This window comes from Ruditapes philippinarum, unplaced genomic scaffold (assembly GCF_026571515.1).
Source record: "Ruditapes philippinarum isolate M1 unplaced genomic scaffold, ASM2657151v2 ctg10577_1_1_1_1, whole genome shotgun sequence".
Lineage (NCBI taxonomy): Eukaryota > Metazoa > Mollusca > Bivalvia > Venerida > Veneridae > Ruditapes > Ruditapes philippinarum.
The window spans coordinates 19,451-31,603 of record NW_026863801.1 but is presented as its reverse complement, the minus strand read 5'-3'; the positions used below and the strand labels follow the sequence as shown (position 1 = coordinate 31,603).

At 32.9% G+C, this 12,153-nt stretch overlaps 1 protein-coding gene across 1 annotated transcript in view; it reads right to left on the bottom strand.

The window, feature by feature from the left end:
• Nucleotides 1-223: 223 nt before the first annotated feature.
• LOC132723364 (glutamic acid-rich protein-like) overlaps nucleotides 224-12,153 on the bottom strand; it is a 31,097-nt gene continuing 19,167 nt past the window's right edge. The window contains exons 7-14 of the mRNA XM_060708062.1: nucleotides 11,896-11,973; nucleotides 9,674-9,751; nucleotides 7,575-7,649; nucleotides 6,937-6,975; nucleotides 6,414-6,443; nucleotides 5,501-5,623; nucleotides 5,166-5,309; nucleotides 224-2,381 (exon numbers count right to left, since the gene is read on the bottom strand). Of these exons, the coding sequence (XP_060564045.1) occupies nucleotides 2,325-2,381; nucleotides 5,166-5,309; nucleotides 5,501-5,623; nucleotides 6,414-6,443; nucleotides 6,937-6,975; nucleotides 7,575-7,649; nucleotides 9,674-9,751; nucleotides 11,896-11,973 (624 nt within the window). The 3' untranslated portion in view covers nucleotides 224-2,324. The remainder of the gene's footprint in view (nucleotides 2,382-5,165; nucleotides 5,310-5,500; nucleotides 5,624-6,413; nucleotides 6,444-6,936; nucleotides 6,976-7,574; nucleotides 7,650-9,673; nucleotides 9,752-11,895; nucleotides 11,974-12,153) is intronic.

The following is a 12,153-nucleotide window of genomic DNA, read 5'->3' as shown; positions in this document are numbered from 1 at the left end:
CAAAAAATAATCTAAGTTCAAGTGGGAAATAATCCTGGAAATATACATGCCATATATATGAATATCGTGTCAAACATGATACGGGTGATAATAAATAACAAATATTTGAAGTTTTAAGTAGATACCTTATGAAATAAAGAAGTCACTGTGAAACAAAATCAAAAAAAAAAATTCATTAACAAATTCTAAGTTCTTTGGGGGGGGGGGGGGGGGGGGGGGGGGGGAATAATTTTGAAAAAGAAAATGTGTGCTAGAGTTATGAATCTTGTTACACATCATGTGGTTAATGATAAGGAACATACATTTGAAGTTGACACCTTAAGAATTGAACATTTTATCCAAAAAAATATTTTACTGTACCAAAATTAATGAAATCTGGACACCATATACTTCGTATAGTCAAGATAAAAGCAAACACTAGCATAAATTAATGTTGCCACTTTAAGATGTGGTTGTTCATGAATATGAAATACATAATTATAAAACCAAACAGATCTCACATAAGGAGCTAGATTAAGACTTCTCATCTATCTACAAACATTTTTATGGCAGTTTTTATTTAAGGATATGTATTCAATGTAAATACAAGCAAATTAAACAAACTAAGTATTTATATTAATAAATTTTATTAATAACATCTTACAATGAGATTTATAGAAGAACAAAAAACAAAACAAGTGGGCCATGATGGCTGTGAGTCACTCACCAGAAACAACTGCTTTTCAGTGTTGGAAATTATCCATTGTCTATATTTTCTAATATTAAATTTGAGCATAGAATATGTTTAAACAATAATTTTAAAATATACCATGACCTGGGGCATTTAAGCTTTAGTTTAAACTGGACCAATCAAATTAATATGAGCAAACTTGATAAAAGACTACCTAAGAATGCTACAGACAAAGTTTGGTGATCATCCATCTTTTAGTTCTGTAGAAGAAGATGTTTAAAGATTTTTCTATTTTTAGCTCTGTTGACCCATAAAAGGGGCCAATTGAAATGACATAAGCAAATTCAAGTGTGACTGTCACAAGGATACTACAGACCAAAATAAAAACAAGCATTTGATAGTATTGCGGGCAATACAGTAGTCCCCTACCGGTCCCTCAAAAAGTTCTTTAATTGTCATACACTCCTGTGTATTGCCATTTATAATGAATTTGAGGATGAAGTCTGTATTTGAAAATATCGACCACAAAACATAATAAAATAAGTTTGTCTATATCACAGTAATGTGTTAAGTTTCCATGCTTAGTAAGGAAATTATGTTTATACAACCTTGTCATATTATTACGATGTGGGATTTTAAAGTAAATCCTATAAGGAATGAAGAAGTTGGAGTGAAAATACCAGTTTCTCGAAAAAAATCTAAGTTCAAGGGGGACATAATTCTGGAAATAGTCTTGCTAGAGTATTTAACCTTCTCATAAATGTCGCGTGATAATAAGAAACATATATATGAAGTTTGAAGTAGATACATTAGGAAATAAAGAAGTTATTTAAAAAAGACAACATTTTTTCCCCTAAAAAATCTAAGTTCAAGGGAGGTAATACTGATATTTTTTGTGCTAGAGTTATAAACCTTGTCACATATGATGTGGTTGATGACCAGAAACTTATATTTAAAGTTTGAAGTAAACACCTTAAGAAATAAAGAACATATAGTGAAAAACATGAAAAATTTAAATCAGAAATCTTGAAATTCAGCCTATTTGTTGCCATAGCAACCAGAATTTTCAACATAGGAAGAAAAGAAAAAGATGTGCATAATCTCCAGACTGCCATCTACCCATATTTCAAGTTTCATAAAAATATTTTCAGTACTTTTTGAGTTATCACTGGATCCAGTTTATGTGTTAAATTTGCCATATTTTCAGACTATTTGTTGCCATAGCAACCAGAATTTTCAACATAGGAAGAAAAAAAAAAAGACGTGCATAATCTCCATACTGCCATCTATCCATATATCAAGTTTCATAAAAATATTTTCAGTACTTTTTGCGTTATCGCGGGATCCAGTTTTGTGGACGGACGGACTGACAGACAGACAGACGGACAGACAGACAGACGAACAGACAGACGGAGGGTAAACCTAAAGTCCCCTCCGGTTAAACCGGTAGGGGACTAATAAATCTTCCCAGCTGTTTCAGAGAGGAAGACGATTGTTGACGCATGATGACAAAAAGATGGACCATCCCCCTTTGATACTAATAGCTCACCCTGAACCTTTGGTTCTGGTGAGCTAAAAAATAAAAAAACAACTACCCATATCAGAAGAAAAAATACATTATAAATAATAATACATTTTCTCAAAGATCACAACATCAAACATCAAAAACTACTTCTTCCATGTTTGTTATCGTTTCATTTCCAAGATATTCCTGTAAATAAACATATAATATATTTTAAAAAACTGCCCTGCAAAGGGGGAGCAATATACGCCCTAACATTTATTTGAGTAGTCAAAAATGATTTTTAAATTTGAGTCAAGAAACCATTCAAGAAAATTGTCTGAAATTTGTTTTTACCTTAATAAACCTTATGATACTATATGACCTCAAAAGTGGAGGTTTTTAATCCTGGGTACAATGCTATATGACAAATACATGTACACAGGCAAAGTATCTAAGCAAAAAAAGATAAACTCTCGGCAATGAAGTTTTAAACAAAATAGCAAAACATTATAAAAACTTTAAGATGTTTTCCTAAAATAGTATATATAAATAAAACAAGAGGGCCATGATTGGCCCTAAGGTCGCTCACCTGTATATATAGGCCCCCACCCAACCCCACCCCCCCATCCCCAAACCTTGCAGGGCCAATTTTAACCCAAGGGCTTTTATTTGCACAAACTTTGTAGACACCCATAAGAAGATGTTTCATGCTAAACATCTAAGCTCTAGCTCATTGGGCTTTTTAAAAGAAGATTTTTTTTAAAGTTTTTACTATACACATACATGTATAGTTAAAAACAATGACACCCCTGGGGCCGGGCCAGTTTTGACCCCAGGGCTTTTATTTGAACAAACTTTGTAGACACTTACTAGAAGATGTTTCATGCTTAATATCTAAACTCTAGCTATTTGGGTTTTTTCAAAGAAGATTTTAAGTTTTTGCTATACACATATAAAGAAAATCAATGACCCCCGGGGCGGGGCCAATTTTGACCCCCGGTCTTTTATTTGAACAAACTTTGTACACACTCACTAAAAGATGTTTCATGCTTAATATCTTAGCCATAGCTTTTTGAGTTCTTTAAAAGAAGATTTTTTAAGTTTTTACTATATGCATATAGGGAAAATCAATGACCCCCCCGGGGCGGGGCCAATTTTCACCCCAGGGCTTTTATTTGAACAAACTTGGTAGACACTTATAAGAACATGTTTCATGCTATATATCTTAGCTCTAACTCTTTTGGTTCTTTAAAAGAAGATTTTTTAAGTTTTTACTATATGCATATAGGGAAAATCAATGACCCCCCAGGGCGGGGCCAATTTTGACCCCCAGGGCTTTTATTTGAACAAACTTGGTAGACACTCACTAGAAGATGTTTCATGCCAAATATCTAAGCTCTAGCTCTTATGGTTTTTTAAAAGAAGATATTTAAAGTTTTTTCTTTCGGTTGCCATGGCAACCAGAGTTCTGCATGGAATTATATTCTTTGAACAATTTTTAAAGGTGACCACCAAAGGAACATTCCTGTGAAGTTTGGATGAAATTGGCTTAGTGGTTTATGAGGAGATGTCATTTAAAGTAAAAGTTTACGCACGGACGCCGGACGGACGCCGGACCCAAAGCGATCACAAAAGCTCACCCTGTCACTTTGTGACAGGTGAGCTAAAAAATTCCCTATATCAGACCAATTTGATGTCAGAAAGCCCAAATAATATGTTCTGCATGTCTTGTCATTAGAATTAATATTTCTGCCTGTTTTCTTTAGGTCTAAAGATACAAAGAGGTCACAGTATTTTGAAATTTCGATAAAAAAATTACTAAGTGTGACCTTGCTATGACCAAGATCAAACCTGCTCTCTGTACATTATTTCATTACGGTTTATTATCTTGAAAGAATTTTCAATTTCTTTTTAAGGGTTTATTAGACAAAAACCGCACACAAGACAACCAGGTGCATAACATTATAAGGTTAAACTTTTTAGCAATAATAAAACATGACTGTTAACTACACATTACTTCATTAACCTTTTGTAACTTGATAATTTGATTAAATGCCTATTTCTACGCATAAAACATATTAAAAGACATTAAGAACAGTAATTTTAACTAGAACTATCACTAAATGTGATTAATACCCCTGCAAGACTGCTTCGGAAATAAGGAAGTCATGGTACTAGTAACAGAATACCTTGCAAAAGAACTGAAATAGAGTTATGGTTGTGGGCAATTAAAGAAAGTTGTGGTTCTTGTATGTTGCATTTCCTTTAAATGTGGTTGACCATTGATGAAGTTTTATTGAATTACTTTGTAAAGAGCCCAAAAAGAGTTACGCTTCTTCAGCACTGCATTTCGTCTCATTGCGCTTGTCAATCGAATGAAGTTTAATTGAATTTTAAGTTATGCACCTGACAAGGAAAAGTATCAAAGGGCAATAACTCTGTTATTTGTCAAATGGTGTTATTGTTCTTGTGCACTTCACTTCCTCTTAATGTGCTTATGATTGTATGAAGTTGTATTGAATTCCAACAGTTAGTTTTCAAGTTATGCTCGACCGACCGACCACCGAGTGACCTCCCCATATAAATACACATCATTATAAATTGACATAATTGATAAAAAGAATTAGAATGATTTTGTGGAACAACATAAACATACATACACACACAAAAACATATGCATACACACATATACAAATATCACACATTTACATACACATAAATATCTCCCTCTATCTTTCGGTCTCGAAGACAAATATTTACAGTACAGTAATTTTCTAATCACATTTCAATATTCTACATTTTTTTGACACAGTCACTAAATTATTAAAAATACATGTGCATTTCAGTATATTTCATTATTGTATTATTATAATGTTTTTTTTTATCTGGACTTCTTTATATTAAACCTATGGCTGACATGAGGAAATCTAAATCATAAATGAAATTATTGAAGATTAAATTTGATCAATCATTTATATGTAATCATCTTACCTCCTCTATGAGCTTAACCTTTGCCAGACTCTTTACACTTCCCCTCCAAAAAAGATCAACTTTCTCCCCCTCATCGGTTTGGAGGAAAAATTTGGGTGCTAGCTCCTCAGGACTTATGCACGAACAAATTTTGTCAAATAAGTCCTGAAAATGATATCTTAAAAATTATTCAAGAGAAAAACCTATCTTTAAACGAAAATCATCAATTTCATACGAAGCATATATAATTCTTGCAATTTCTTTAAGAAATCTTATATGCCTATTTTAAAATCAGGTTGTCTTTTTATATATTTGCATACTTTCAAATCTCAATAAAAATAATGGTGAAAACTTACTTGCACTGTATCATTCTGGGTAATTTGTATACAATACCCCTTCCTCTGTCTGTTTTCGTAGAAAACAACAACCACATTCTCCCCCTCTTCGCAACTTTTTTGCTGTAGTCTCTCCATTGCCATCTGTGAATTTTACAGACAACCATAAGTATAACAGAAGAATAATTGTGTTCCATAAAGAAATAAAAAATTGTAATTGTAAATAAACAAATGCCAAAAAGCTTGACGCATACATTTGTATTAAAATTAAACCAAAGTTATAATAAAAAAGAAGTGTGGTAAGAGAAAAAAAATAGCAAATACATCATATACTGTATATATAAAAATTTTCGCGGGCTTCAATTTTCCTTGATTTTCGCTGTGACATTCAGTTAGCGAATTCATGTTTAGAGCAAATATTTCTACACCGATAATTTCTAAATATTCATATTTTTGTGCTTCTATAGAACAATGCAGTTCAGTGTGTTATATATTTTCAATACAAATGATTTTATTAAAATGTTACTGATTGTGTTTTATTTGCCAAGTGTTTCATCAGTTAAAACTGTTTATGTTTGTGGTGTTTGTAATGTTTGTTTAGAAATACAAAATATGACCTTATCAGATGTCAAGACCTTTCTGGCCCAAACTTTGACCTTGTTTACCTGGTCTCATTGTATGCCAATTTTGTAACTGACCACTAACTGAACAATCAATGGACCTTCAGCTCTCAAACTTAATTGATGCTTTGGTTTTGGCCAGTAAATTACCCCTATTTAATTTAGGGTCATCTGCTCAAAGGTCAATGCATGTTATACAAACATTTTATGTCTATGTATTCTATATTTGCTTTAACTACAACTATATTTCTAGAAATTCCTCCCTATTTAATCCATAAGGTACTAATGATGTTAATGAGAATGGACATACTTACAACTTTTCTTTCCTGCAGTCTGTTCTGCCTCTACATAACAAAAGATCATATAATGAGAACTCAAATACTCTACTATTAAAAGAGATACTTTTTTGTTCAATCACAGCATTTTTGGTTTCATCATGACTTTAACATAGACTTACAAGTATTACAATATTACATCAGATTTCATCAATTATACATATCGGCTATAAAACTCATATTAATAAAATATAGAATTATATCATTTTATCACATTCGGTTTCAAGGCTGTTCACTATATTAATCTTTAGTTGAAAAACGATATTTTCAATATTAATAGAATAAATTGCTCTTACATCAAGACACTGTTAATTCATCAAATTTATTCGAAATTTGAGTTACCAATTACATAATGTTGAAATAAATTTAAAAAAGTTTTTTAAGATATGATAAACAAAATTTAAATTCATAAAGTTAACAAGATAAAGTTATTTACATTTATGCTAGGACAATATGTAATAAAGAATTTGAGTTGTCAATATAAAATATATCCTATTGGTACCTGTATATAAAGCTGCATTTCTAAACTGCTGTCTTCCATCTAAAAGAAAAAATTCTTTAAAAGTATTTGTTTCAATAAGTACTTGCATTTAAATGAATCATTACATTAAATTGTGCACACATTTCATTTCAGTCCAAAAACTTGAAATGAAAAACAAGTATTCGAATGTAAGTGAGAAGTACACACTAAAAGCTTAAAGCATTTTTTCTATAATCAAGCCAATTTAAACACACCTGTTGGTCAAATCTCAGTGGTCAATCTACATTAATTTAAAGGGACAAGTTATAATAGTCATTCTCGTTGCGTTACAATCCAGTAAGTCTTAACAAACAACAGCAATTAATGATGGGCATCATAGCGATTTTTGTTTTGTCACTTTATGTTTCATGTAATCAAGTTGATGTTTACCACTGTTTGTATTAAACCTGGCCACAGGAAAGTCCTATTCTTGTGGCTGATGGCCTTGGACAGCAACTGACTGCTATATGCAGCAATTTATATAGGGAATGTCTCAGAGGAAATCAACATGACAAAGTGATTTGCAAATGATTGTTAGCTCAAGTTAGACTGTAGTGCATTTTTTTACTATTCAAATGTTTGTATAAAAACAAACAATCCTCTATATAACAATAATCTACCTCATCATCCTGATCTTCTACAGTGATATCTGCCTCCAAATCTTCTCTATCCTCAACAATGTTTTCCCGCCTCCTCTATAAGGTTAAATCAAGTAAAATTACTAAAAATATATCCCCCTTATTTCCATACACAAATGATTTGACTGAAGCTTTTTAGTATTGTGATATTGAAATGATTATGATACAAAGAGCACAATATTGAGTGGTGTCATAACAGTCATTAAGAATTTTAATATTACAAGCTCAATTTTTAAACTAAATCTTAGCAAAAATGTAAGTTCATGTACTAGCAGTATAAAAGTAAACATTTTTAGTAACAAAATGCAAAAGCTTGTCCCAATATCACTGTTTCAAGGATGGACTGACAATAAAGGTGGATGCATACTCAGTTTAATCAATGTTCTCTGACTTTTTAAGTAAAAATTGTACATGAGTTTTTCTGAAAGTTGAACTAGAACATCATTTCAAAGTACATGCTGCAATAGAAAAGGAATTATTTTTCTCACTAACCAGATAGAAAAATCCTTAAATGTTACTAAAAATAGCGGTGTTGGAAAATCTTATCTCACATGGGCTTATCTCACACTCAACGTGCAGCAGTTCTAAATAATACGCGATTCACTCCTATTTTAACAAAAATTAAACGTCAAAAGGTCAAAATGTATTTAAAATTTGTAAGCTTATCTATTCTATCTATTAAATTGTCTACGGAATCAAAATAGATTGATATTAACTTTCACACTGCAATGAGTCCTACTCTACCTAGATCCGCCCTTTCCAATAACGATCTGTTACTAAAAATAGCACACTTTAAAATATCGAAACGTTCTTCGTAAAATCGGATATTATGACACTTTGCCTGAAAAACATTCATGTTTTTTGTTATGATAACGATGCTTTTTGATGACGAATCTCATTTTGATATATTTTAATTGAATATTCGGCCAAAATAACCGAACAAGTAGAAAAATATTTGCAAACGGTAAACGCTTTTTTGTCAACCATTGAAGTATGGACTGAATTCCTTATAAACACTTATATTATGGCACTTTCCGTTTTTAATATCGATGTGTTTCATCATGATAACCTTGCTTTTTCATGAGGGGTCTCATATGAATTTATTTTCATTAAATTTTCACACATAAACTTGGTCAGAAGAATTTTTTGCGGACGTACATAATGCTTTTTAATCATAGAAAGTCAGGCGCCTAAGCCCCGCCCCCTTTTCAAAACTAGGTACGTTGTAATGGGCGTAGCAAGTAGATTCACTGATATTTGTGTGTTCAGGTGAGTGAGAAAAATAATCAACCATTGGGTAAGATAGAGGATAGGGAAATCCCAACTCTCGGGCAATCGGTTCCATCGGGAACTCGCCAAGGCTCGTTCCCGATCGAACCGATCACCCTCGGGTTGGGATTTCCCTATCCTCTATCTAACCCAATGATAGATTCTATTATGCTTAAATAAAATGGCACAATTGTGTTTCTTTCTTTGTCATTGTAATTTTCAACTAAATGGTAAATGATTCAAGGCTTTGGTACAAAAAGAAGTGGCAAATGTTTGTAAATTATGTATGCAATTCCTCATGGAAATTCCTCAAGTTCTGACCAGTCTACAAGGTTTATCTACCACACATGACCGACCTACACACCAAATATGATTTCTTTCATTTTTTTTTCTTTTTGTTGCAATCAGAGTTCTGCATGTAATTCAATTCTTTGAACAATTTTTAAAATTTACCATCCCAGGAACATTCCTGTAAAGTTTGTTGCGATGTTCTAGCTTTACTGGTGGATAAAGACCTCAAGTACCCTTCTGTGTATTTTTTCAGGCATGAACAGGCACCTGATCAAAAACCACTGACCTTCCATAAGCTAGCTGGATAGCTTCCTTAGAGGAAAGAATCCAAAGTCACTGTCGGAATTCAAACCCACAGTGGTGAGGGGCAAGTGGTTTATGAGTAAATATCATTTAAAGTAAATGTTTACAGATGGACATATGCCAGACAAATTGCAACAAAAAAAAAGAAACCTAAAAAACAAGAATATCTGCAGAGGACAGCCCCAACATCACTGTAGCCATAAAAATGAATATCATACCTTTCTTAAATTTGCTATCTCAGGCAAACTTTCCTCATCATCTTCTTCATAATCATTTAATGCTCTTTCTCCTGTCACCTGCAATATTCAATTAGTATTCTACTCCTTTTTTATGTCTTTTCCTTGAAATAATGTTTTTTCTTCTTTTATGAACAGCAATACTTTTTAATCAAAGTAAGACGGTCATAATTAAAGTTAAACACATTTGGTGACAATATACATAGATAATTTTATAACTTAAAATAAATTTATAGAGCTTATCTCTTGAATAATATATCTTCCAATATAATTGTTTGAAGAATGGACTAATATTGAAAGAGAGTGCATACTCAGTTTAATCAATGTTCTTTTGCCTTTAAAGTTTTGCTATTACAAATACATACTGTAACAAGAGCACCGCTAGGCGGAGCATTATATGCCTGAAAGTACTCTTTCTTTTAGTGAGGAAGACATGGGAATTAAATACAGTATTACCTCCTTCAAAAAGCAATCCTCCTTTATAGCTGAAGAACATTCATGTATATATACAGTTGCTGTTTTCAAAGCACCACCATCAAGTTGTTATCATGTAAGTAAAAATGCTACAATGGATGGACACCAAGATGTCAGGGGTATAAAGCTGTTAATCATATAAAATCTTACAGCTGTAGTTCAATTAATACTTGAGTTATTGAGCGAAAACTGTTTCCAGTTTATAGGTGATAGTAATCCCTTGATCTTTGACCTTGTGACCCCAAAAATCAATAGCGGTCTTCTACCCAATATGAACAATCATCCTATGAAGTTTGAATACTGTGGGCCAAATGGAACTTAGGTTATGCTCCGGAAACCATTTTCAGTATTAAGCTAATGGTGACCTTGACCTTTGACCTTGTGACCCCAAAATCAATAGGGGTCTTCTACCCAATATGGACAATCATCCTATGAAGTTTGAATACTGTGGGTCAAATGGAACTTAAGTTATGCTCCGGAAACCATTTTCAGTATTTAGCTAATAGTGACCTTGACCTTTGACCTTGTGACCCCAAAATCAATAGGGGTCTTCTACCCAATGTGGACAATCATCCTATGAAGTTTGAATACTGTGGGTCAAATGGAACTTAAGTTATGCTCCGGAAACCATTTTCAGTATTTAGCTAATAGTGACTTTGACCTTGTGACCCCAAAATCAATAGGGGTCTTATACCCAATATGGGCAATTATCCTATGAAGTTTGAATACTGTGGGTCAAATGGAACTTAAGTTATGCTCCGGAAACCAAATTGCTAACAGACGGACGGACGTACGGACGGACGGACGGACGCCAGGGGGTATAACAAAATATGCCCGAAATTCTTTCGGGCATATAAAAAGGAGTTACCTTAAAAGAAATAGAACACCTATGGGTCACAGGAAAAAGAAGCAATAAATATTTGAGAAATATGACATGCAAACAATATAACAATATTTTTTGGGGTTGAAAATTTACTTCACACCAACACAGTTTAAGTTGTATGGCTACTAGTGGTCTCTCAATGCATTTTTCAATCATGAGCATGCACCCAAGCAGAACCATAGACATTCTGCATGTTAGCCAGATGAATCCAAAGTCCCTGTCTGGTATGGTTCAAACCATATGAAGTGAGGGGCAGGAGTCAACAATCTTAACCACATTAATCTAAACTATTATTTCTGCCCAATCTAGTCCAGACATGACCAACCTAAAAAATCTGAAGATTGTTAACTAAAATGTTCTCTAGTTACATGTCAGACAAGGTATGGTCTAAGAATAGACTAACAAACACCCTGATGCTGTACAAGACAAATATACCCAAAATCTTTTAAGAGGGGTTGGTCATTAAGAACCTTTACCCCATATAGACATGTTTTGACGGCTTTTCACACATCCCCCTCATTTGAGGCCTAAGATACCTTAACACAGTTTTGAGCTTGCTAAATGTTGTTAAAAAAGTGACCACTTTGAAATCAGTTTTGATGGAATAATGATTTTCGGCAATTTGGAGAATTTTTAAGTTTGAGTATGCTGTTACAAAGGCTATAGTCCAGGCAACATTTGTGCCAAGTTTCGTTAGTATTGTAACATTTTTTATAGTTTCATAGCAGATTGAACTTTTTACAGAGTGACAGCAGTTACTTTTAAAATCAAGATTGACAAACAACATTAAATGCTCCCAAAAATCCTCCTACAAGTGTGGACATAGCATTTCATATCAATATCATACCTTTCTTAAAGCTGGTGATGCATGGATTCCTCCTTCTCCATCCTCATCTTCTTCTTCACTAACATCAACATCTTTCACCTGCAAGATTTTAATGTTGCTCTTCTGAGCTTTTTTTCTTGGATATTTGTGGAAAGAACAGATATCTTATTTTATTAGGTGTTATCCTTTATTTATAGAAATAACCTAGACTGATTAAGATAGTTTGAACAGTTTATTGAAAATGCTGGGCCTAAAAGTGAGACATATTCACTGACAAAA